Genomic DNA, 27,173 nt, shown 5'->3' on the forward strand with positions numbered 1-27,173 from the left:
GAGTATGGATAATTACAACCCCATCACAAGTGCGTGCCTTGCCCAGGTGATAATATTACTACTTTTACGTTAATAATTATTCAACTTGTTGTACCTGATATATAACAAGTTTCTCTCTACCTCTTGTATTCCTTATACTGTAACTTGAAGAAAAACAAAATAATTTTATGACATCCGACAATGTTTTTCAAAGCTGCGTTGTTATTATTCATTTTGTGTTGTTCAGTTGTATTCCATATTCGATTTACTGTACCAGAGCGTACTTTGTAAAGATTTTCCGATTTATATGGGTTTGAAGATTGTGTAAAAGCCAATGTATCGCGCGGTTAAGTTCAGTCAACGCCTGTGAGTAAGGTTTCAGTTTTGAATTCGCGCCATTCACGTGTCGTGACGTTACTAATCCGCGACGTGACGTCATTGTACGTGAGGTTATCATAGTCTGAGAAGCGGGGGCGTAACTAGCGAATATTTTGGCATCATGAAGTCAGAATGTAAAAAAATAACGAAAATCGAGATACTCAACCGAACTGAAGAAAACAAATTGTTTATTCATCAGATTCAACGTACGCAGGAGAATCCGAGAACTAATTATCAAGATATTATGTATATGTCAGATGTAATAGAAGGAAACTATAGAAGAAACTTTGCGTAGGCGGGCAGCTTCGCACTGTTTCGAGAAAGCTCGCTCACGCTGAAAAGCTCGCAAGAAATACACGTGCGCAAACAAACGAGCAGTTGACCGGAAGAAAAAGAAACGAAGAAATCTAAAACGTATCCAACTGTACCAATAAATATAACGGATAAAAAAAAAAATTGCAATCGGGATTATTGTGTCATAATCAGGCAGCAGCGCAACATGGCGACGCTGCCTGCAAGCGCCGAGACAACAAACCGATCGTCAGCCAAGTTCTCATCTATTGTTGAATTACAATTGAGGAAACGACTTATTCGCGTTGCTCAGGGTTTTTCAGTTTTCTGTTGATAGCAACCCGCGCATCATCAGTTCGTATTGACTGTTGTTTTCACCCTCGCCTGCCCATCGCTACTCGTCGTTGTCGTCGTCGTGGTTGATTTCGCGGTTGGTGTCTGCTCGTGCACCCCGGACACGAATCCACAGGCTCACACAGCTGCGGTCCTGCGTGTAAATAAAGCGAAAAGTCCAGGGATAACGCGACGGGAATCGCTTCACCGTCTGCGACAGCTGTGGCCGACGCTGACTTGCCTCGAGGACAACGGGGCCTCGGACGAGCGAGTTTATCACTATTGAAACACACCCCCATTGGCCCTGATTACGCTGGACGAAGACGACCGTCTGCAGAGCTGCCTACGCTTAAGCAATCAGGTTAGGGCTAAGAGAAATTCGACTGCCACGAACTACGAACCAAGACTTTCCTGACTTCCTTGACCCTTCGTCGTCGCCCACTTCGGGCGTACGGACGACGTTTGCCCAACCTAACCTAACCCTAACCTATAAGTGGTGAAACGGAGGCTGGCAGTCAAAAGGATTGAAATTATTCTGTCATTTAGTAAAGGTATCGACGTTTCAAAAAACGTCTAGAATGTACATTTTTTTTCGTAAACTGACATTCGTGTTTTATCGATGCTTGCACTTCCTTTACTCTCATCCGTTCATTTCTTATCATCTTCTCTCTCGTTTTTCCTCTTCTGTATTTAGATTGTTTCTGGTTGTTTGATTTGCCCACGCTGAAGCTGTTGGGATATACATGCGAGGTTATGTGTTATTTCAAAATTTGTTTTCGCTATGACAGTTCTGCATATTTTAGTGGGCGGAGAGAATGAAGTAAAAGCATCGCAATGCACTGGTGGAATCTTTACAAGGGGCGGTTACACCCGTTGATTCAGGTAGACAATGAAAATGTCGTACAGGGCTGATGATTTATTTTCTTGAATAACATTTTACACCGAATGTAATGCCGAAAACCACAGCAAAATTAACGTTATATTTTCATGTTTTCAAATTCGTAATTTCAGAAATAATGAAGGTATCGCTAAATGCATACCTTTGCTTTTCAAAAATATCAGTTTAAATTAAACTCTGTTGTTACAACTTTCAAAGTGTCTTTTCGGAAATCTCAGCCCTTTTATTTTAGTTTGTAATGATATTTTGAAAAAATAAGGGTATGGATTTTGCCATATGCTCATTATTTCTAAATTGAACAATTCAAAAATGTATGAATATAAGGTTGATATCTCTGCGCTTGTCGGCGTTGCATTCGATGTTACAAGTTACCTGAATCACTTACTAGAATCAATGGGTGTACCCTACCCTTAATAACATAAATTTGAACAGTGCTTATTTCTTACTCGTTCGTAATGTTATTTATGACACCTCGATAATTCAATAGTGTAAAGTTTTTTTAGTTAACCAATCTTAGTTCCATTCCCTGTACCATTTCTGGTTTAATATAGTTCCCTACCTTGATACTTTTAACCAAGTAGCGTAACCATTTATTAATCCCACAGGATGTGATTCCACGACAGTCGCTGCAGAACGGCGATCACAATGAGCGGTGGGGGGTTTAGAGGAAGGGGACCGGCACTGCGCGGTCGTCGAGGAATGGCTGGCGGCGTTGGCGGGCTGCATAATCCGCGGCCAAACTTCAACCAGCAAAGGAGAGACGGTCATGGTCCTATGAGAAATTACTGGAACGATCGTTCACTTCCTCGATGGCGACAGATGAATGGCATGCCACCGCCTCAACGGCCGCAGTTTCCCATCTATGAATCTCACCATTATAGAGGGCAGCCACAGTTTTGTCCAGGTCCCGGCCACAGAGGTAGGGGCAACAATCAGCGGATGCTAGGAGACAGAGGCATGAGGCGGGGGATGCCGCCACATCCTCCTGGCTTTAGCGGCATGGGAATGATTAGGTCACGACCACCGGAGCCGACGCGTTTTCCCCCATTGGGTTCAGAGGAAGAACGACAGCAGAAGATTGCGGAAACAGCGGATAAACTAAAGCAGAAACTTTCCACGCTCACTGTCAGTAGTAGTAGCACTGGGGTTAACTTTTGGGAAGATGATTTTGAGTCTGCAGGATTCTCCAAAACTAACGAGGAAGATGACACTATCCTTAATAAGGGCATACCGGAGCTCAGGCACGAACCTCCAGAGCTTAATCTAACTGTCAAAGACCTCAAAGATATTGGTAGGGTAGATCCGGACTCTTCCATAAACTCCTATGAGCACGCGGAACGCTCAGCTTACCGGGAGGAAGATGGACTTACGATTGGTGACCGTGGGAGAGAGCCTGAGCCCTTTGACAGCAATACAAGTTCGCAGCATTTTGTCAATGACAAATCCACCGCTCGATATTGCGGGGATATTGGGACTGAAGGACCAACAGATGTGCGGAAAGAAAGCACAATTCAAAATGAGCAGATGGGCTGCGGATTTGACCAGGTAAGAGATGGGTGTGAGGTAAAGTGGGATTTGCCATAAAGGCTGGAATTCCGCAAAACTTTGAGGTGTCAAGAAATTTTTCGAATCAAGCATAGATGAGGGAATTTTGAGGAAATATTGGAAATTAATACGTAATAATGATGGGCTGAACCTTGTTATAATCTAGTGCTGTGATCCATGGTTAATGTACCAATTTTTCATTTTATTTTTTTGTTTGAAACCTTGATACTGAATATCATGTTTCACGACTCACCTTTAATTTTTGTGAGGTGGTAAATGTAATGCGATGACAGTGGTGTATTGGACTTTGATACTGAAGATTTAAATAGGCTTACTTTAATAGTGAATAAATACTCAGGAAAAGGATGTGAACTAATGAATCGACCTTACAGGTTGATTTTGCGCACTTGGATCATAGTCAGAGTCGGGGTCGAGATACCTCGTCGCCGAAAGCGATGGAGGACACGACGCGGTTCCAGAATGAAAAAGATTCGGAGCAGCAACAGAAGGCGTCACAAATTCATCACGAACCACATTCCGTCGCCAAGGAGCAACCGGATCAGCTGAAAAAGGTGCGAGAAAAGTTGCGCGAAGTAATAGAGAACGAGCAAAGAGGAGAAGGAGGAAGAGGAAGAAGATTTGAATCAGAGAGAAATATCGGGCAGCAAACAGACACTAGGATGGGTTTTCAGCTGGACATAGGGCCGCGTCTCCAGTCCGAAATTGGTTCGGATTTTCATCCAGGATCGCGTCCAACTTTGCAGCGTTTTCAGAGCCCGCCTCGTTTCCGGCCACCGTTCCGTCCTGAGCACGAGACACAGTCGAATTTCAGGCCTGCAGTTCAGCCGACACGGTTTGATCAACCCAACTTCAGCATGGGGCCGAGATTCCAGAGGCCGCAAATGATGCACTCGGAATTCAGCAACAGGCCTGCACCCAGGATGGGATCTGGGGATCGCGATATCCGAATGGGCTTTGATCCATCCGGTCCACCACCTGGGTTTAATGCCGGCCCCTTTTTCAACCGGAGCGAGCTGCCGCCGAAGTTCATGATTCCTGGTGGACAAAACAGTCAACAACCGCCTTTGGGATTTTTCCCCGCAGGCCCGATATCCGGATTCGTCGGTCAGGACAAGGAGCCTCCCTTCGGTTCAGGCATTGTATCTTCGCCGCCGGTTTCTGATTTTTCGCAAATCGGTTACACCCAAATCTCGCATATACACATGACGCAGGGTCCAGGTTACATCCCCGTCGTCAATGGAAGCTTCAACCCTGTCATTCCGCTTACCAACACCGCCCCAGGCATAATTGCGCAGTTTCCAGTGTCTGCCGTGCCTTCTACCTCAGCTTCCAATTCTCCGGACGAACCTCGAGTCGTAATTAACCCAATGCCGATAGCTATCGAGGCCCTTGATATACAGCCTCCACCTCCACCTCCGTCTCCACCCAAAGAGAAACGCGAAACGTGTCAGCTGACTGAGGAAAAATTACTTAAACCAGCGGAAGATCAGCAGATTAGGCAGAACCCGTCATCCAACATGAACGAAGAACTCGAGGACATGCAGGAGGCACTTGAATTTGCTAAACAGTTCATGAATATGAACACTGATGCGGAGGAGAAGGAAGAAAGAAACGAGGAGGGCGAAAAGACACAAAAGACGCAAGAAGACAGTGGAAAATCTGATGGGCCAATGCTGGTTGAACTGCCACCAACCATTTCTCAGGTGCAACCGCCTCCTCCGCGTGAACCTGTCACTAGCGAGAAGCAAGAAAGCAAGGAGTCGAAGACAAAGAATATTGAGACGTCCAGCAAACAAGTCAGGCAGGAAATCGTATTGAATAAATATGCCGGTAATGAGAGTTTAGTCTTAGACAACAAGTCGCTCATGAACGAACTGCCCAGACCAAAAGTCGCGTTCAATGTCAATTCGACAATAAAGAAAATAACGCAAATCGAAGAGTGGAAAACTCAGCAGGTTGAACCGATTGTTCAATCAAGTTCTAGTCAAAGTCGTCGATTGAAGTTGTCTGAATCTTCGACTTCTCCTCTTGCTGTTAGAGACGAATCAAAGGGCACCAAAAAAGAGTGTGTACTCATCCTCAATCCTGTAGACGACAGACGAGATGTCAAAGATAGGGAACAGCGTGATAACCAGAAAAATAAAAGACGACATAGAGAAGAGGGGAGACGTGGCGAGAGGAAAAGTTCTTCGAGGAATTCTTCGAGGAATTCTTCAACGTCGCCGAGCACGGTTTCGGCTGATGGTTTCAGAGACAGTTCGCCTAGTCAGCTGGTTCTTACGAAGTCGGCCCACCAGAGCAGCCCCAAAGAAACAGCGAACGACCAAGTTGATGCGGCCAGTCTAAAGATACGCGCGTCAACCTCAAAGACTTCAGGGAATTCGCTGCTGGCTTCAACAGTCGACGCTAACTGGAAAGACAAGGTGATAAATCAGTTTTTGAAGATGAGCAAAAATGACATATGCAACATGGTGAACAGTTCTGGCCTGAGGAAATTCGACATCGCGATGAAGCGGCTGGTCAAAGAGCGCAAGTACTCCTTGTCTCAGGAGAGGAGATCCTCAGCCGACGACGCAGTCAAGGGGTACGACATGTCACGTGAAGAGTTCATGAGCCAACTGAGCGCAATGCTTGACCCGAGCGCCACTGTTGACGTGAAGAATTTACCTGCCAAGTTCATTCAGCATCTCAGTGAGGTGCTGAAACTGGACGTTGAGTCGCATCTGAACGATGGGGCTGAATTGACTGTGGAAAACGACAACCCGCTAGATGGCTTGGATTCGGCTGAGGTAAACAGAGAAAATGAAAACGAGGGTAATAATTTGCTTGACAATCACCCAGAGACGCCGAGCTTCGAACAATTTCTTGGCTCCGATGTTAATCCAGGGCCGGATTATTCTACCGACGATACTTTCGCCCTTAGTACTAAATCTGAGCTATGTTCAAACCCAGAGACGCATGTTACTACTGACACTGGTCATATGCTTACCGACTCTCACGACAGTGGTAGCAATCCGGCCAACGATGATAGTTTACCAAATATGGCAGCTATAGACGATATATTCTCCGCAGGAATCGCCAGGGCAAAGCTGGGCCAAAAATCTGCCAATCGCATCACGGAGGAAAATAGCTTGGATAAAGCTGACATGGATTTTTCATCCAAAGGTGGATTTCTCAGAGCAAGGAACTTAAGGACGATGCAAGCATCACCTCCACACGTTCTCATCAACGATATATTTACTCTAAAACCGGACGACAGTTTGCCAGTATCATTACAAGATACATTTCAGACAAGCATTGAGTCTGGCGCTGAGGGGTGGAACAGAAAAAAACGACAGAACCCTGACACGTTCAGGAATTTGACTAAGGAAGAGTGGGAGGCAAGATGCGCAGAGAAGGATATTGCATCTTCGAGCAAAACAAGTTCTCCAAGGGGCACGGGAAGCCCTAGAGCACTGAGTTCGAAGTCTAACAGATCTACGAGAAATCAGTCGCCCCCAACGCCGGTGAGAGAAACAAGTACTCGCAGCTCAAGCGCCACTCAAGGCAGGCAGACAGATAGCAATGACTCAGAGGATAGTAGCAGCGGTTGGAGCAGCGATTCAAGCGACAGCGAACACTCGTTGCATGGCACGCCAAACGTGTCGAAATTGCTGCGTGTGATAAAGGAACGCGAGAAACGAGCCAAGAACAGAAGCCTAAACGAAACAATTAGGGACGAAGTTAATTCCGAAATAGAACGTGAGAAATACAAGGATAGGGAACGACAGAGGGAGCGGAGGATGAGAAAACGCGAGAAAAGTAAGAGGAAAAAAGAGCGCAAAGGGAAAAAGAAGAAGCGGAAGCACAAGAAACGGGACATTGAAAAGCATGAGCAAACAGAAGAGGAATTGATCGTTCCCAAGGTCGAGGTGAGCTCTATGGATGTGATAATTAAGGAAGAACCTGAGTTTGAAGAGCAAGAAACGGTAAGCAAAAAATTCAACAGTACTGAAAAAGATCATCCTGTTATGAACAAATTGAGCAGGTCCGCTCCTGAGGAACAAACACATGTGCAGCATCAGAATGCAATCCCTAAACGGTTGGATAGTGGTTTAAATAGTCAAAAAGCACCCAGCCGTCAGAAATCCGTGACTTGTCCAATGACACAAAAATCGACTGGTGAAGTTAAGGCTAACAAAGCACCACCACCTTCTGTTCCCAATGTGAATGTAACGCCATCACCTGATGTCGACACTGTAAAAAAGGCCCTGACACCAGCCGTTAACGTTGTGAAACTAACACGAGCACCTGCTATTGACTCTGTAAAAAAAGCACTGCTGCCAGCCAATAATGCTGTGAAAATATCACCATCACCTGCTCTTGTGACTGTAAAAAAAGCACCGCCAACAGCTGTCAACGTTGTAAAACTGGCACGTTCATCAGCTGTTGATACTGTAAAAAAAGCGCCACTGTCAGCCATTAACGCTGCGAAAGTAACACCAGTACCTGCTGTTGCCACTATAAAAGAAGCATTGCCGTCATCTGTTGGCATTGCTAAAGAAGCGGCACTGCCAGTCGTCGACGTTACACATAAGGCACCGGTGTGTGTTGCTGACAACGGAAAAGAAGCCCCCAAGGTTTTATCGACATTGGAAAAGTTGAGGAAAAATACTGAGAGCGGGAGCTGGCCGTCTCTTCCGGAAATTCCTCTGGTAAACGTGCGACTAGTAGACATTAAACACACTGTGAATCAGCTGAAAAAATCTGGAGCTAAGAAGATTAACATACAGGCCTACAAAGCTCGAAAGTTGCAAGGTGACACCGAGAAACAGGAGAAAGCTAACGAAGTTGAAACATGTCCTGCACCACCGGCTGATGATTCACCCAGTTGCCCAAAGTCAAGCGGTGAGCTGGTGTGTGATGTGAAAACCAACGAGAAGGTTGATGGTCTGAAAGGTCCGAAAATCAAAACTCAGGATGATGGGACAGAAAAAAATTCTACCAACATCGTTAAGTCCGAATTGACGGAGTCTCAGGCTGCACATGCTCAGGGTCCGTTACGGCGGCGTATTTTACGGAGAGGGACTTGTTGCGCAGAAAAATTAGGGGCGGAAAAAATGGCAATGGAGAAAACAAAGCAGAAGAAAAAGGCAGAGGCTACAGAACAGAAAAAAAATCAGAAAACAATGGAAGAACAAGAAGTCAATGATGAGAATGAGAAGGAAATTGACAGGAAAGACTCAAAGAACGACTCAAGGGACAGAGAGGCATCTTTGTCAAATGAGGAGAGGTGTAAAAAGATGAAAGAATCCGAAGATAAGTTGCGAAATCACTTGGTTCAAGAAAAGAGGTGTGACTCTCCCAAACCGCAGGATAAGTTTCCATCGAGATCAGCACAGCAAAAGAATAATTTTATCATTGAATCAAGTAACGCCGAATTGGATAAACTCAGCACCAAAAAGATTAATGAAAAAAGTGATGTACAATTCTCCAAGGATCAGAAAGACCTCTCAGAAACTAAACAAGTTGGCAAAAGGTTGGTAAGAAGGCGGTCCAGGGCTAGTAGCGAACAACGTAACCCGGTGATTATTTTGGAAAAGATAACAACTGAGCAAAAAAAAGAGAACATTAAACACCTTAAAATGGCAGAAGCTCCAGCAAAGCATGCTGAAGTACCTGCTGTAAGTGAAACGGGTGAAAAATTGCAAGTGCCAGAAGTGGCAACAGGTGAAAGTGGAAGTTTGTCTTCCGATAAACAATTAACAAGAATCGAGTCTAGAGCTAGTAGCGAACAACTTAGCCCAGTAATTATTTTGGATAACATAGCTACTGAGCAAAAGAAGGAGAACATTGAACACCTTGAAATGACAAAGAATCTGGCAAAGGATGCTGGAAAACCTACCGTAAGTGAAACGGGTGAAAAATTGCTACTACCAGAAGTGGTAGCAGGCAAAAGGGAAAATCCGACTCCCGACAAACAATTAGAAAGGGTCGAGCCTAGAATTAGCAGTGAACAACATAGCTCAATGTTCATTTTGGACATGATGACAACAGAGCAAAATGAAGCGGAGAATATTAAACACCTCGAAATCATAGAGAATGTCGAAGCACCTGTCGTGACTGAAGTGGCCGAAGGCTCAGCGGCGCATCAAGTGATAGCACCTGAGATTGCGGAACCAATTCCTGAAGAACAATTCGTAAGGATCGAGCCTAGAGCTGAAAACGAACGACACAGTCCAGTTTTTATTTTGGATAAAATAGTGACTGAGCAAGAACAGGAGGAGAATATTAAACACATCGAAACCACAGAGAATCTGGAAAAGAAGGCTGAAACACCTGCTGTACACGAAGAGGCTGAAATATTGGAAGTGCCAAAAGTGGTAGTAGATGGGGGTGCAAAACTGATTCCAGAAAACATTGAAACAGTGATGAGTGTCACCGACCCATTGCCTCAGATAGAAACGGAAGCTGATGAGGCTGTAGTTTGTGAAGAACAAGTGCTGACGGAAGTGGAAACTCGGAGTGTAGACGATTCGAAGAACGATTTACAGACCGAGAATCTGCGAGAAAGCATTGAGAAAGATTTGAGCATTACGGAAGATCCTGTGATTCAGAATGTGGCAACAAGTACCGCTGCAGTTGAACGAGAGATGAGAATATCGACCGAATCGAATGTGACAGATGAAGCAGAACATGTTATAGACGCAACAGATAATGTGATAGACTTGCCTGAGACACAGGAAGAACTTCTGAGGCACGAAGCTGAGAAAATAATGCTGGTATCGAACCAGCTTGATGGCGACGAGCTTGATCCCACCGAATCGCGCGACAGCGACGTGAGAACGGTAGTTAATGATCTAATACAGGAAGTAGTTTCTCGTCTGGAAATATTGAGTGACGAGACTGAAACTGAGACAATAATTGCAACCTCCTCAATGGTGGAAATTGCGGCTGAACTGTCAGAACTATCAGAGTATGGTGCACTGGATTTGAAATCTCCGGAACCACCTGAGAGCCCACTGAAGGGTTTCTCGGAGGATTCGATAAACAGCAGCTTACTGGGAAAACGCAAACTGGTTCAATCGGTGCTGGAAATAACGGAAGATTTTATATCGAGCAAGCGGTGCAAAGACATCGATGAAATCATGTTGTCAATGATCAGAGAGAGTGGAAGCTGCACAGAGGTGATTGTCTCTCCAGATTCTGGGGAACTCGGCGATTCCGCGTTGAAGATTAACGAAGGTGTTGAATTGGGATCGACTATAGAGGAGGAAAATCAGCATATGTCCGATGCAGCAATTGCTCACGGCAATGGTGAAATCTGTCAGGGACCTGGGACGCCTTCCGGTGACACTCTTTCACTTGGCAGTTCGATAGACCTTGACAATAGCGAATTCATTGTACTGTCAGAGATATTGTCAGATGATAACTTTCCCCGTGAGGAAAATGAGTTTGACGAAACTGAACCAGAAGGTCAAAAGCAGGGTGGAAAAATAAATTGCTCAGAAGACGCGTCCGGGAAAGTAGTAAAAGAGCACGTGGAAGCGCAGGAAAATACAGAGGTTTTTAGGAAGTCTCTCAAGGAGAAGGAAGAACTAGAAGCGATCCTCTGGGACCTGACGGAATCTTCGCATCCTGCCATTGTCAAAGATCTTAGTCCATCAATAGAATTAGAAATAACTTCATCGCGTGAAATTTGCGATACGCAACAGCCAGCTGACAAGTGCAATCAAACACCGTCCGTAAAGCAAATTTTCGAATCGAATGAGGCTGTGGAAGATCTTGTGAAGGATAAACACGCGGGCGAAGTTTTAAACTGCGATTCGCATTCAAAAATAATTCAGAACACAGAGAATGACGAATGCATTAGAGGTAACGACTCCGCCACTCCTGAGGTTAGTGATGATAAAATTACCAAAACGGACAAGAACGTTTCGTCCAGTGAAAACACCAGCAGCAGTAAGCACTTACACGGTGTTAAACGCAGGCACGGAATGAAGCATAAAAAGCAAAAGAAACTGGCAGTTATTGGAGAAAAGAAGATAAGAGATATACTGAAGGAGGAGGAATTGGTAACCATTGTTAAAAAAGTACAAACGAAAGAAAGTGTCATGGCAAGAATGGTGGAAATCGATTTGGAGGTACATAAATTAATGTCAGAAAAAATGAAGTTATATGAAATGCTAAAAAGTGGCGATCTGCCGGTTGAGCAGAGTTCAGCTAGCACAAAAGGATTCGCCGAGCCTCTGTTGGACAACACGAGCACTTCTCATCGAAAATCCGACACTCATACAGGGAGGAAAGAGTGCAGTCGAACTCCTGACAGGCAGGAGTCTACTTCCAAAGCGAGAACAGAATCTCCGCAACCACGGTCCGAGGCTTGTACAGAGAAAAGGGAGTGCAGCAGAAACTCCAGAGAGTGTGAATCAAGTTCCAAGACAAGATCAGTGTCACCGCACGCTCAATCTGCCAAGAGTGTTGTTAGCTCTGCTGCAAAGGATGATACTAGTCGTCGCGACGATAGCGAAACAATCACGGTGTTCAAAAAGAAGAAAAAGAAGAAGAAGCGAAATCAAGAGAAGCGCGAAAGGTTGACTAGGCATAGTGGTATCACTGCCGATAATGAGTGTAAATTGTCTCGAGTGAGAAAAGAGTTGCCTGACAAGCAGGTTGATTCAAAAAGCCCGATCACGAAGGGAAAAGGCGACAAGAAGAGCAATTCCAGTCATAGCAGTAAACACAATGAGGTAAAAAACTTGAACTTGAGTTTGCGGTCCGAAGAACGTGAGAGTAAAAGTGTAGAGTTTACTAAAACTACGGAGAAAAATCCTGTGGCAGAAGTCCAATCTGCAGCTGGACAAAGGAGCAGAAGATCTCAGCACAACAGGGAATCAAGGCGAAAGGCAGACAGAGCTGCTGGCCTTAAAGATGATCAGTCCAAGAAAAAAGAGCAGCTGCAGGAGGCAACTCATGAAACTAAATTGCGGAGCAGAACTATCTGCGAATCTCTAAACAGTGCTGCAGAAAAACAGGATAGTAGTCAGGTTTCCGAAGCGATGGTAAGCAAGGGGAGCAGAAAGAGTTTCAGTGTACCGCCGCCGGCCAAAAAGCCTGAGAAACGGGAAAAAACTGTGACCAGAGTTCGTCGAAGAGTTATTTTTACCAAGGGTAGAAAGGGTCGATTAAAAAGAGCTCCTAAACCGCGGGAGTACAGCCCCAACGTTTTGTCGGCATCCGAGGATGAGATACCCCTAAATTTACTCTACGTTAAAATATCCCCGAAGAAGCACAGAAATTCTTCCAACATAGTTCGTAGTACAAGCACAAAATTGCCAGACACTAAATCTAATCCAGTTATTGACCATCTTCAGGAGGCGATAGACGCAGTGGCCGAAGGCAAGATCGATGAATACCAACAGTCGGGTAAATGCAACGTTGTTGAAGTTCCCAAGACCACTGCAACAAAAGTCGATGTTCTGAAGGTCATTCATCAAGTTCTACCTGATGCGAGTATTCAATGTGAGGTTCATCCATCGGCAGCGGATCGGCCGAGTTGTGACGAGACCTCAGTACAAAACAACTGTGAGGAAGAACCAAGAAAGCTTCAGAGTCTGAATGAAATTGAAACAGCGATCGGAGCGATTGCGAGAAAGTTGCAAACACCAATTCTTCAGTCTGATAATAATTCGCCAACAGCGAGAGTCTTAGAGAATTCTCTAAAGAATAGCGGTGGAATTGATGTGATCGAGACGAACCAATGCAGAGGGAACACAGTGGGTAGCAAGGGCGGGGTGACACAATTTTTACCATCAGAGCAGTCCTGCAACGAGAGCGGGGTTGCAATTGCGTCATTGAACCCGATGGTCGATATCCCGGACTTTGTGAAAGATGAATCTAGAATTATGCCGCCCGATCCCGATTTGGGTAGTAATTCTATATGCCGTAATTTAGGAATAGAGAAGGACTTGGACAACCTCGACTCCATGCTCGAAACGGTAAGCTGCGATGTGGAGAAGGAAGTCGAAGTTTCTTCGAGTGCTGTCACCAGGGGAAAGCGGAAAAGGATGGCCAGCACGGACCGAGGACCTGGTGGTAACGCTCTTCCTAAAAAAAGGAGCGCTATCTCCAGGTTAGAGATGATGAGCTGCTATGTGTGCCTGACCGATTGCAACAAGTACGCCGATCTTAAGAATAGCTTACTCAAAACAGGCTCTCGTCGAAGCTCCAGAATATCTAATGCTGGATCAGATAGATCCGTCGAGCAAACACCTCAGCAGAAATTAAATACCGCCGGTCCCTTTTGCATTGAAAGCGCAATGGAGTGCGACGTCAGGACGGCCAAATCAAACAGCCCATTCTCTCTGCAACCTACCTCCAGTGCCGAGCCTACTGCTGCAACAGAATGTCCAGACAAGTCGCTTGCCAGGCATCGTCAGCCTATCGATGGTGGAATCGACATTGGCGAGATGGAGCGGCATTCCCAGTGCGACAACGAAGAGCTTTCGATAATCGAAATTCAAAGATCGACAATGACCGAGGGTGGAAGTCGTCCGGCATCAACACCTTTGAAACTAGCCGCCAATGTTGCTCGAAGATACAACCCCACATATTTTAATTCTTCTGGAAGAAGTTCGGTCGTTCTTGAAAAATCGACTCAAGAACAACAGAGTAAACTCAGACCACGTTCCAAGTCTGTTATCAACATTGCAGATTTAAGAGCGGACTGGGACGAACCTAGTCTTGAAGAGACTGACAGTACAATCGAGCAAACGTCTGCACCTGTTAAAGAGAAACCAGACACAGGCCTGAACCAGGACGAGATTCAAATAGTCAGGGAAACTGGAAATGAGCGGACGGAGAACGAAGTCCAAGAGGTTGAACTGCCTAGGATACAGTACAGCGTTCACAAGGGACCAATACTTGAGGTCAAGGTACGTAATGACACGTTATTTTGATCGAATTAAAATTTAATTAAAAAATTAGTAATAAATATGTGTAATATAGGTATAATGTTTATGTAAAGTTAATTTTACAAAATGAATACGAGGTAGAATAAGTCCAACGTGAGTTTATAAGATATTTTTCTTATGAAATGAACGAGCCTGTGGATTTACTTATACTACCAACGCTAGAGATTATAGTGATTTATTGTACTCATACAAGAACTTTACTAACACGATTCCATAAAGATCTTATCGAAATTTCATATAATTCATATTATATATTTCATTCTGTTCAATGAATGCCTAAAATTCATATCTGATCATGCGACATAATATTTTTGTGATTACGTATTGCCTGTAAAGCCATTTTCGGCAAATGAAACATAAATAAAATAAAATGACACGACCTTTCCAGGTGTTTGGTGATTCGATTCTTGCCGCCAGCGAAGACGGGGTGATATACCGATATAGTCAGACCTGTAATGGGATTCTCAACACTTATGAGGGCCACAGAGCGGCGGTGACGTGTATGTATGTTCTGGGTGTGGGTGGCATGGAGATTGTGAGGGATTGGCTGTTCTCTGGTTCCTTGGACGGGTCGCTTCGGTGTTTTGACATAAAGGTATGTGTCATTGAACGTTCTCTACACATATATTCCATTCACAACAACTCTTTAGAAACATATGATGATAAACTGATTGTACGTTGAAATATTTATAGACGAGCGTGCAGATTCGAGGTGCCGCAGACGTTCGAAGCCCGATCCAGTGCATGGATCAGGCGTGGGGAGTGATTTACCTTGGCACCAAGTCGGGCTATGTCTTTCGCTTCAATATAAAGGTGAAGAATCAGATTGTCAGTAGTAATTCTGGTCTAGCACTAATCACCTGTTCAAAGTAAGACGATGACACGCAACGTTTCTTATTACAGTCTCATACTTTTAAAAGTGATGAAATAAAGTTCTCTGAGGAGGCGGTACTCGCTTTAAAAGCAACGACAGAGGGTCCGCGTCGAGTCCTAATTGCGGCATCCAGAAGCCAGCCAATAACGATAAGAGATGCACTGAGTGGTCTCTTCCTTAGAACGATAAGCGGTAACAGAAGTTATACTGTTTACAGCCTTATGATGGAGAGTAATTTGGTTTACTGCGGAACCAGCAGCACTGCATTGCCAGTTTTTGACTTCATCGTGAGTAGTGCTGTTCCCTAAAGAAAAACAATTATTTTCTCTTTGTCCAAGAATTTCTCGTAACAATAATATCGCGTAAACTTTCTAAATCGATTCAATTTTAGAACGGATCACAAGTCGAGCTGTATAACGCAGGGCCTGGCATTGTGTGCATGAGGATGTACAAACGATTGCTTTTCGCTGGATGTTACGATGGCAATATTTACGTATTCGACACTAAGGTGGGAATAGCTAGATTGGTATTGTGATATTAAGTTGCAAACAAATCAAGTGATTGTACGCATTTATTTACAGGAGCGGAGACTCGTCTGCAGCATACCTGGACCAGGAAACATGCTGCTGAGTATGGATATCGTGAAGAATAAGGTAAAGCTATTGCATTTCAAATCGTTTTGTTTATTAATTGTCCAAAACTAGTCGATTGAATCAATTCAGATTTAACATTTTTCACTTGTGTGCCAGATTGTAGCGGGTAGCAAAGATCGAAGATTGCATATGTGGCAAATGCCGGATCAAGTGCAAGCAATACTGGCGACAAGAACGTAACGTAAAGCTTACTATTAAGTATGTGAATCTAGTCAATGGATGCAACTAAAAAGAGAAGCTAGTTGGTAAAATAAAATATGAATTGGTCAGACAATGAAGCGCTGCTAACTACGTGACGAACATAAAGGATTAAAAAAAAAATAAAAATATTTGATACACAGACATGATTAGGGAGAGTCAGCAAGCGTTGCCGTTCGCCAGGGAACGAGTACCAAGGAATCGAGTACTCTAGACCATAAGTATGTATAACATCACGATAAACCGTATGCAAATACTATACTTACGTATAATACAATATACGTATATACGTATTGTGTTATATGTCTAAAATAATGAAAAATTATAGTAATTGAAAACGCGTTGATTTAATCGTGAATTTCAGATTTATAATGAGTGTAATAAGTACACGATGTCTACTGTACAATGCTAATTTAAGTCAAACTCCCTTCACGCGTGAATATGTATATGCGTACGTACATATGCAGCTACGGATATGTTATGTACCGTGTTATAGTCATTTGGCGATAGTGTAACATACTTGTATATATCTATACATAGAATTAAAACAGTAATAACATTATCTACATAATACATATATCATAAAATGTTATAATAATGATGATTTGTAAAGAGTCGTTTTCATTTATAATTATAGTATTACACAACCAGATTCTCGGTACCGCGTTCTTTATGAATTTTTGACAAACGGGAGATATGAAATAAAAAAATTAAAATTAGGTATGTTAAGAGAAACAAAAATCGACAAACTCACCTCGTGACAATTAGACTGATGACATTCACGAGGATGTCGACGAGTTTAACTCTACTAAGCTAACTAAAAATGTTGATATATGTATGTAATGCTATTGTAATTAAGTCTAGATTATTATAGAAATAATACGAAAATCGCAAGATCGAAGGAACGGGTACGTAAACGTACGAGAGAAAAAAAAACGAATCACATGAAAAATGCGAAAATGTATCATTTTCGCGAAAGTCGTTGCAATTTCAATCATTTTTATCTGCCTATCTGTTGCCAATAATTTTCTTATTCCATTAAGAATAATGTTTTGTTTGCCTGGTCAGTTGAACAGGCAGTCGTTTTTTCTACATGTTGATTATTGTATATTATTATTATTATTATTATTATTATTATTACCACCATTATTATTATTATCGTTGTTGTTGTTGTTGTTATTGTTGTTGGACGACATTTTTTTCATTCTCGGTATCCACGAGTCATCTTTACAAAATACTTAATCAAGATTATACATTTAAATACCGTAGATAGTTCATTTGTTGCGACTAAAAAATATTATATTAATATAATAATTATTGTAATGAAAACTGAATGTTTTAATGGATTTTTTTTCCAACGAGGAAAAATTAAAAAAATTAAAAAAAATCTCACAGAGCCAACCCTTTGGCTGCAGGAGAATGAGTGAAATAACAAAATAAAACAATTGAGAAAATGAAAATACAGCGGACGTATTTCGTGTTTCGTGCAAATGATGAATTTTGAAACGCCTAGGTCATCGTTTTTTTCTGCAATCCGTGTACAGTAGTAATAGATTAGTAATAGTACTTATAGAATTGTATAATGTATATTAATGAATAATTACGTGATAAGAATGAAAAAATCCAAATGTCTTTGATAAGAAAACAAAAAAAGAAAAAAAAAAACCTGGACTCATTCGAGAATAGACGAAAATTGAGTACAAAAAAAGCATAAACTCTCGCCGTTCATCGTGCAAGCAAAAGGGTTGAATTTTTGTAAGCGTAACATTACCGTAATTCTCAGATGTATATAGATATTATATCGTTTCCTCTTCCTCTTCTTCAGAATTGTTGTTTGTGTAAAAGATTGTGCAACAAAATATAGTAATAATAATAACAACAACACGACAGTTGATAGTCGGATGAATAATGATAGTGAAGAAAATAAAAATGAATAAATATATAAAATTGAAAAACAAGTAATGGAAAGGAAAAAAAAAACTGATTGTTTAAAACTCGTTGAGCGTACAAATTTGTGGCACGTACTTTATATACACTCATGCGTATGATCTTAAGGAGGAAAAAAGAAATACAAGTACAAAAAATTCTTAATCGTTATTTTTCTAACTTTTGTTTCCGAATAGAAAATCCATGATTCCCATCCGATCTGTTAAATTTGGATTAAAAGAAAAGGCACTTCATCGCCCTGGCAACAGCAAGGCATTTTAATGATCCAACAATTGGCTATAGGCACTTCACCTCACTTCACCTTTGTCGCTGAGCGCAATGTATCTCTGCCTGGGTCCTGAGAGGTCAGGGAAAACTCTTCTGATGAAATCCTTGCAAGGAGAGGACATCGATGAGGCAACGCAAACTGTACCAACCAACGGTACTAACATGTTTACAATCCGCAACGATGACGGTCATTTTGAGGCAGTGATCAGAGAACTTGGCGGAAGCATGGCGCCGATATGGAAACACTATTTCACCAGGGTGAGAAGCTGGCAGTGTTTTGAACCCAGGTTTTACAGTTGATAAATGAAATGGAAAAAAAAAAAGATACATGAATCTTTGTTTGTAACGCATAATCTCTAATTTATTCTATGTATTGTGCATAACTTCGGCAGCCATTTTTTCTTTGTTTATTTTTTTTTTTTGTTTTTTAACACAATAGTCATATTTATCATAATGGTATATTTACAAAATTATTATCTCTATCTAACTTTTTATTCTGTTTCTCGTTTTTGTCTTCTATAAAGTCTTCTAAACGCTCCTGCAGGATAGGAAAAGAAAAAAAAAAAAACAATCGTCGCAACAAATCTGTAACAGAAAGAAACTGGTTTTCATTCAAGGTACGCAAGATTATCTACGTCGTCGACACAAGTAACCTCTGTCAGATTAGTGCGGCTGGAGTGTTGCTCTATTCGCTGTTAGTCGAGCCGTCATTAAAAAATGTGAAAATTGCCTTGGTTCTTGCTAAAATGGATCTCTCTTATCGGCAAATGAGGAACGAGGCGCTTCTTATGCTCCAACTGACCAGATTACGGAAAGAAATCACTCAGGAGATCACGGTCTTTGAGACAAGCGCGATGACTGGGGAAGGAATTGAGAAGCTAAGACAGTGGATATTTGACCCTGACACAATCAAGGCTGCGATTGCTGCCAACATGTAGAGAGAAGTATACCGAACAAGGAACGAGAGGAAAGAAATAGTACACAAAAAACAAGTAAACGTAGATATAGAAAAACAAAAAACGTCGATTAAAAATAAATTACATGTTTATTCACGTGTTGTGCAGGGATAAGTACAGAAAGAGGGAAGAGGAGAGACGATTTTCAATCATCAATATACAATCAATTTTCGTTTTTCTTGTTATCGTTGTTATCTTTTTACGTTATCCGATCCGTGTCTCAGCGTTCCTGATTCTGGGTACTAGTGCGTAGCGTCATGTCTATCTGGCTAGGAAGATGCGTGCATGTTGTGTAATGGGAATGGAAAAGGTAAACAAAGGAAAAGAAATGGCCAAAACAACACCTCGACGCATCCGTGACTCACAAGTCACAGCCAGATTCGACGATGAGAATTGCGTCAAGTTCACTCTGAGAACCCAGAGTTCTGACATGCTCGTTTATCCGCACCCGATCAACGCTTGCGTGGCGCAGGGATGAAAATTCAAGGTATTCACGCATCAAATACATGCCTGTCTCCAGGAGCCTAGTGTATCCTCGTTAGGTCTTCTACGATTTTCACGAGATCGTCCACCGTCGCGTCTTTTTTCATTCCGCTGCCGTCGTCGATCTGTAATAGAAGACAAGTTTGAAGAATATTTCATCGCTGTAAAGAAGTAAAATTGTTCTACATTTTTAATTGGACTGACGACCCGTGAAGATATGGTCCTTTATTTTGGTTGGACCTAACTTACCTGGAGGCCCATGGCAACTTCGGCCATTTTATCGCGGCTCAGGTCGAGGAAGCTTTCGATTAGATCACCATCGACAAAGCCCTCGCAGGGTTCCATCTTCAAATCTGTGTTGAAGCTCCTCCAGAAGCTATGCTCTATTTTACCAACGCTTTTTATAACCGTCGTCAAACGATCTTCCAAATTGTGCAGAAAATCGTAGAAACCTGATGGAATCTGAGTAACGAGACCGATGGCGCCGCCCACCGTTCCGAACAGGACGCAGCCCTGAGTCGGTGTGCTGGATTCTCCCAGGTGCTGCATGACCAGGGAACCGTGTCTAAAGACGTTCACCATATCGCCCAAGTGGAACTGTCCGACTTCCTGCATCTGCTGCCTCTCCTCCTCGGACGTAGCTGCACTGAAATTTCAATTGAAATAAGAATTTAGTGAGTCGTTCCTCTGTTTTACACCCTTGCTTTGAGATTCGCCCACCTGTCTTTCTGGCAGACGAACAAATTGAAGCAGTTCTCAGCTCCTAGGAAAGTGTCGTCGTCCAGTATCTCGATGCTTGTCATCCAGTTGGGACTGTAGTCTCTAGCTATCTCTTCAAAACTGCCTTCTAGCGTTTTGTACTGAAGCAATGTCAGCGAGCGCATTAGATCGCCGACCAGCACAAAGTCCCCTTTGGTCTTGAGGAAGAGTGCGATGATGTTGTTGAAGTGGCTGCACTCCAGTCTGAGCTCCTTCTCGGCGGTCCACTCGAACAATCTTACGGTGCTGTTGATGCTGGCCAACAACTTGCCGTTAAATTCAACCAGTGAGTAGCAAGCGCCTTTTATCTCCTTCTCCGTGACCTGCGTCAGCTTGCCATCGTTCCAGTGGTACAACAGTATCCTTCCTGTCTTTGGCTCGGACTCGTCTGGATTGATGAAGGCGGTACCAACGACGAAGTACGACGTCGGGTCCTCACCGAGCTTCGTTGATATCAGTGACATTGCGTACTCGGTCGGCCTCAGCGTGTGAGCATGGAGAACTTCGAAAGTGTGTTGGTCGATTATCAGTAGATTATGGACCTCTATCTCCTGCCCAATGTCACTGGCCGTGTGTCCAGGCTTGTTGTGCGACGCTATGTGGCTGCTACTGGACGTTGACGCAACCTGTGTGGATGCGGACGATCTGACAATGCTGACACCGCTGCTCTCCTGCATGTCTACCCGCATCGTGATAACACCGAAAGTCTGCGAGGTCTCCTGATACGCGATCCTTCTTGGTGACTCGCCGAGTGGCACCGTTCTTATGTGGAGCTTCTGGATTTCATCTATCGTACCGATTGTAACAGTGCTGTCCGTGGCCAGGGCTAGACTGTCTGGGTAAGCCTCGGCGTTGAGCGAACACATGTGGTTCACCTCTTTCAGGTTGACGTTGCTGAAGACTAGCTTGTGGTTCGAAGAATATATCACCGTGGGACGGTCAGAGCAGGCGAACACGTTAGTCGTCGAAAGGGATCTGAATGTCCTCAGGACCGTGGGCTGTGTGCCGAGGGTGACCTTCTTCTTGTCGGACAGAATACCGTTCTGTTTTTGAAGCGTAAAGTAGTACATGCTGCCGTCACCTAGCGCGCATAGCAGATAGGTGTTTCCCTCGAAGCAGGTCATCAGGATCGATCTGGGGATTATTTCCCCACCTAGGAGCTCTTTGTTCATTTCTTCGAGGTCCGGCAGGGTGAGAATTCTCACCGATATGTCAGTCCACAGTCCGACAGCCACGATCTTAGCCTCTAAGTTTCCGTCCAGCGGGGAAATGTCCAGACAGGCAACCTCGTGCTGCAGAGCAACGGACCCTTTTGGGACGATCTGAGAGGACACTATTTCCATGTAAAACAAATCATTTCCAGTGGCGCAGAGGACCTGCGTACCATTGCACGCGACAACGCTAATGGTCCTGTTGTTCTCAGGCTTCCACTCGGACACAATGGGATTTGCGGTGTTGGAAATCAGCCTGGCAGAGGTCGGCGTTATCTGGATGAAAGTCTCGGCCGTCACATTGCCTGTGTGGAAGGTCTGTTCGTCGGAAACGAAGCCAGGAATCTCGGTCTCTTCCACCTCCTCGTCATTCAGTGTCAGTATCCGTGTCTGCCCGACAAATGAAAGCACCAAGGTATTGTCGCAACTGCTCCCCCCCATCTTCAGTGCCCACATGCCCTTTATGCCAGGCAGATCTATGCTAGCGTGCTCCTGAATACCAATTCCGTTCCTTATTATCCTCAGAGATCCCTCTTTGAAGGCACCCGAACATGTGACCATTTGTCCCTGGCCCTGCCGCTCCAGGTCTACGACAGCCATGTCGACGATTGGCGCTAAGTTGGTGAATATCTCTATCGGCACGCAGTAGGAGCCGTTCTCATCTGCCTTTGTGACCAGCTTGACGAGCTGCGAGTCACCTAGACGACTGCCGATGAAAATGACACCATTGTCGAGGTAAGTGATGCACTCGGGGATGCTAATCTCACCTAGTACCTCGACTTTCAAGTCCTTGACAACCATTGTCCCATCAGCCTTTTTCTCTTGCTCTAAGAACAGCATGAACAGATGCCCTGCCATGTCTCCTAGTAGATACCGAAGCCCCTGGTTGTCAACCTTGGTGTAGCACGTGATTGTACTCTGTTTTATTACCGGCGGAACTACCGCAACATACGTTGTCCCGTCATGGTAGAGGATGCTCTCCTGGCCGATTATGATCGCACCGCAAATGGGCGATGGGACCGGAATCACCATCATAGCTTCTCGTTCGACGTTATCCTGTTTCCAGGGTATTTTTACGAACTCTTTGTCTCTCAGCGATATCTCGTGAGTTTTGACATGCCGCCCATTTATGTCCTGATAGATTAGAATCAACGTTGGGTTTGAGCAGCCGTGCAGAAAATTTACGTCCTGAACTTGCAGTTCCTCCATTCTGATCGAAGATGCCTTAAGCTCTGGGTTGTCCTTGTCCAGAGGTATTATCTTGAATAATCCATCATAGAGTCTCAGTCCTATTACTCGTGCCTTTGGGTCTATCACCGCCTTTATTCCTGTTTCTGAAGCCTTCCCAATTCTGTCTGCTACGTTCCCATGTGCCTTTGTTATTATCTCTATGTCCTCGCCTTCGCCTATGCATTCGAGTATCATGGCGTTGTATCGAGTTGTCAGGAGAAATAGCAAGTCCTTCTTCTCGTGCTGTTGTTTTCGGGAGAGAGAATAAAGAGAGCGGTAAGATCGGAGCTGATTGGATTTGTGGTTTCATCGATTGCATTGTATTATAGAAGGGTACAATTATCGTATTAATAGTAACAACATCAACAGAGCAGATAGTGTTATTGTTCATGTTGACAATAAAGTTTAAACAAATGTCGAGGTGATGGTGCACGCTCCACTCAGAGTTATTAGTGAAAGGATTAAATTTGAAGAGATTGTTATAAAAATCTCCAGTCTGTACTATTTAAATGTTTCAATTATACAATAGGTAATTTCATAAATGAATTAAAAACTTTCTTAGATAGTAATGTGAATCTTGAGGACCATTACATTGTAGGTGATGTTAATATAAATATATTAGAAATGAATAATTACACTGGTAAATATTTAAATAACTGTTTCTAATTACGCTATTCACCTCTGATCAATACAGTCAGGAGACCGGTTGCAGTTCTGAGGGATCATGTATCAATCATATTATGGCAAAATCAAATATAGTGCATAAAGCGGTTAAAATTACACAAATTACTGAACATTGTGCCATTTCAACTGCATTAAAATTAAATGTAACAAATGATATGAATGAAGTTAAAACAATGCTCAATTTTAATATACGCGCGCCTTTGGTATCCGTGATAGGGTCTACTATACTCGGTACTATGTTTTTATAGTGGAATGCAATAAATAAGTAAACGAGAAATGTATGAGAGAAGAGTTATATGTGCTAAGGCAACGCGGTAATCAGCGTTGTTCATAACCTCACCGGCGGTCTGAAGAACTTGATTACGGCGATTTTTCCGTAGATCCCGACTTCCTTGAGGGGTCGCAGACCCTCGGGGGTGACGAGGTGGATCTCGAGCCGCATATTCTTTGCCAGAATGAGGTTGAGGTCGGTCGGAGATGTGAAGTTACCTGGGTGTTGAAGGGCAGCATGTTTATTACCTCAGTCGTTCGAAGAACGATGAAAGTGAATGGGGTCAAGACAAATCGGCGTTGAATAAATGATACGAGTATATTTATTGTTCTCAAATCCAACACATAGTTCTATAATACTCACCGGTCACGCAAGCCGTTACCGCAGTTGGCTTTTGGGCCGTAACTACGTAGTGATGGGCCATTATTTTCATAATATTCTCTGTTAGTCTCTTGATTCCAGATTAAGAAAATCCTGCTATTTACCACAAGTTATTCACAGCTCGTGTCTTCGGCTAGTCCGATGATTCTCCCTGTGTTTTTCGCAACATAACATAACCAACCCTTGCGCGTTACACCGAGTTTGCCGTCTCTTCGACGCTTCTCAGAATCACCGCCAGATGCTGCAACTAACTTTTTAATTTATGGGTGTCTTTTATTTACCAACTTTCGGAAAGGAAAGGTTAACCATCAAAGCTACTGATTGACCGATTCTTTAATGCTGACCCATCAGATGAGTTTTTTAGTTCTTTTATTTTCAAAATCTGACAAATAAAACTGCCATCAGCAATCGTTTATCTATTTTGCGTTGCCGAGTTCGTGACTATTATAGCTCTGCTTTAGTCCTAGAGAATTTGTAGTTCGTCCAGATGAACTCCGTCTAATTTGGGAACGCAACCTGAAACAAATGCTACATATCTCCTAGGCCAACTGCTACCAACGTAATTTTTTTTTGCAGAGGAAACCACCAAACGCTTCGATCGGATTTTGGAACACATCGTGGTTCAGATGTTTCACCGGTTCCAACATTCGGCGTCAGTTGCCGCTGCGGTTCGCGTGTTTGAATCCGACACAGTTCCGCGGCCAATATCGATGCGGAGCTGTCGATAGAGTCGCGAAACAATCGATCGACCCGCACCGACTTCCGGTTGTCAGACCGCTGAGCCAGCGCAGAGTGTCGACTTGGTAGTTCGCGGCAGGTGCAGTGCAGTGTGTGCGTCTGTCAGTCGTGCGGCTCGTGGTGATAAAACAGTTAGTGCCCCTCGCCGCTGGCTGGTCCTTGACAACGCAGGAGGAGGATCTCTTCCCCGACAACATTCTGGAGACCGTCAACTTTACGATCGGCGATTCCGGTGAGTAAAACCCGACAGTATTCCTTCGCAAATGTACACTCACCGACAAGTAATTTTTCACGCGATGTTATCTATCCTGTCTACGAAGTGCGAGGTTCGAGTGGGCGGGGATGTCTCCGTGTGGTACCCCCCTCTCCACCCCCCCCCCCCCCCCACCCTCCCTTGCCTTGCCCATTCCTTCTCCGCTATCGATTTTCCAGCTAACGAACTTGTGTCTGGCGATTTTATGCCGCGAGGCAAACAGTTCCCGTTGACTTGAATCACTTCTTATCTACCCGCAGAATCGCCTTTTTCCCCACAATGATAACAGGCCTTACGTCTCACATGCTGCATCTGCACGCGTGTTTTCTACTCAACTCGTCGTCGCGGTTTTATTGCTGGCCGGTAAAGCCGACGGCCGCTTTATCTCCTGTGTCTATATATATATATATATATATATAATATATATAATATATATAATGTATATATAATATATCCATGCGTTTGTCGTATCTGTGAAAAATTTGAAAACGCAAAAGAATGCGAGGTAAATGACGTGACGTCATTCGTCTTGTAGTTGATCTATAGACGGTTGTATTTCTCGCCTTTGAATAGAGACTGGGACAGAAGATTTTATGAGGTTGAAGTTAGTGACGTTACTTTAACGATGCATGTTCAGCAAAAATCGTTACTCGGACCCTTTAGGATTTTCTGAAATTCAGGCTAGTAAATAATAACAAAAAGAAAACATGTTGATATTTTGAAAAGTGAACTCCTTAAAAGTCGTTCTACAATTGTACAATAACGATTTTTTCCACGACGTTCCGTTACGTTAACGTTACTAACTTCAGTTTTCTGAAATAGTATGTTCAGACACTGTAAATGTGTCGTGTTAAATGAAGTTCGATGAATGTCGTCGTAAGAATTTTTTTCCAATCTTCTTTCGGGAGTTGAAGAAAAATCGCCTACCAATGCAAAGAAAAACCGAATTGAAACGGTAACGAAACGAGCCTGCACTCTGTACAAGATTTAATACAAGTACTCTTGACGATAAAATCACCACCCTTATTCCTCTTGAACTCCGTGTATAACACGAGTTTCGAGCCAATTTCCCCGGTTCATTCTTTCCTGAGCATCGTCGTCGTTTTTCTCGTTCCTGCTACTCTGAGTGTTTCTCTTATGTTCATTTCCCCGCGCTGCTCCTGTAACTCTTACACGTCCTCTCCCAAACACAACCAACCGTCCCTCTTTCCACTTGGTAGTTATGAGTTTTTAACACGATTTCTTCACTTTCTTCCGTAGATATTTTTCTCTTCCTTTTCTCTCATACCAGAGTGATTCGTACGATTTCGAAAATTGCTCCCCGCGTTATTGTTGTTGTAATCTTACGTGGAAAATTAATTTTTCATGCATGAACATTATTAAATTGTTAAATTATTTGAAACTTATGGATTTCTTTTTATTCATTGAAATTCTTGCTGATGTATTTCTATAAAAATTATTGAAAATCTTGGCTCCGTTTGCACATTTTTGTACAGACGAGGATAGATTATCGGTTTTATTTGAGATTCCTACCGGTGTTCCGAATCACCTTTAATTCACTCACACCGCGTTTGTATTTATACATATACCGAATTCGGAATCAGAATCCCTCGTAATTAACCAATTAACGTACAATTCAGCGTTCGTAAATGCATTATGCATGTATTCGCGTAATTGCGCAAGGAGTTCTCGAGTTCAATTCGTAGCCAATTGTGCGATTGATTGACTGATCGATCGATCGATATCGCTTGTATTTCGTGTCTGTAGTATTAATTTACAATCCGTTCTATTCATATTATACCGCGGTCAAAGTGGTTGCTCGGTCAAAGCACGGATACTATAAATATAAATGATCATCGCATTAGCATGAA

The 27,173-nt window shown here is 43.3% G+C and overlaps 4 protein-coding genes across 6 annotated transcripts in view; 3 read left to right on the forward strand and 1 right to left on the reverse strand.

Annotated features, from left to right (window-relative positions):
• The first annotated feature begins 1,059 nt into the window (after nucleotides 1-1,059).
• On the forward strand, nucleotides 1,060-17,800 carry LOC124186280. The gene is made up of 9 exons (XM_046577831.1): nucleotides 1,060-1,342; nucleotides 2,485-3,424; nucleotides 3,817-14,358; nucleotides 14,786-14,992; nucleotides 15,091-15,210; nucleotides 15,301-15,558; nucleotides 15,663-15,779; nucleotides 15,853-15,924; nucleotides 16,021-17,800. Exons 2-9 carry the CDS (start codon nucleotides 2,525-2,527, stop codon nucleotides 16,102-16,104), a joined length of 12,300 nt encoding a protein of 4,099 aa, XP_046433787.1. The 5' UTR covers nucleotides 1,060-1,342; nucleotides 2,485-2,524; the 3' UTR covers nucleotides 16,105-17,800.
• On the forward strand, nucleotides 16,229-19,388 carry LOC124186294 (ADP-ribosylation factor-like protein 16). Its single transcript, XM_046577859.1, has 3 exons — nucleotides 16,229-16,343; nucleotides 18,246-18,594; nucleotides 18,954-19,388. The coding sequence occupies exons 2-3, from the start codon at nucleotides 18,388-18,390 to the stop codon at nucleotides 19,272-19,274; spliced, it is 528 nt and encodes a 175-aa protein (XP_046433815.1). The 5' UTR covers nucleotides 16,229-16,343; nucleotides 18,246-18,387; the 3' UTR covers nucleotides 19,275-19,388.
• Nucleotides 18,717-24,796, reverse strand: LOC124186281 (DNA damage-binding protein 1). The gene is made up of 6 exons (XM_046577832.1): nucleotides 24,294-24,796; nucleotides 24,000-24,148; nucleotides 20,496-23,218; nucleotides 20,025-20,421; nucleotides 19,803-19,900; nucleotides 18,717-18,921 (listed from the first exon to the last, which is right to left on the reverse strand). Exons 1-5 carry the CDS (start codon nucleotides 24,361-24,363, stop codon nucleotides 19,817-19,819), a joined length of 3,423 nt encoding a protein of 1,140 aa, XP_046433788.1. The 5' UTR covers nucleotides 24,364-24,796; the 3' UTR covers nucleotides 18,717-18,921; nucleotides 19,803-19,816.
• The window catches only part of LOC124186293 (synaptosomal-associated protein 25), a 37,092-nt gene continuing 32,264 nt past the window's right edge, over nucleotides 22,346-27,173 (forward strand). For all 3 annotated transcript variants that reach the window (XM_046577854.1, XM_046577855.1, XM_046577856.1), the window contains exons 1-2: nucleotides 22,346-22,480; nucleotides 24,888-25,281. The gene's annotated coding sequence lies outside the window, so the exon portion shown is untranslated. The remainder of the gene's footprint in view (nucleotides 22,481-24,887; nucleotides 25,282-27,173) is intronic.

The sequence above is a fragment of the Neodiprion fabricii genome, chromosome 7, assembly GCF_021155785.1.
Source record: "Neodiprion fabricii isolate iyNeoFabr1 chromosome 7, iyNeoFabr1.1, whole genome shotgun sequence".
In the NCBI taxonomy this organism is placed as follows: domain Eukaryota; kingdom Metazoa; phylum Arthropoda; class Insecta; order Hymenoptera; family Diprionidae; genus Neodiprion; species Neodiprion fabricii.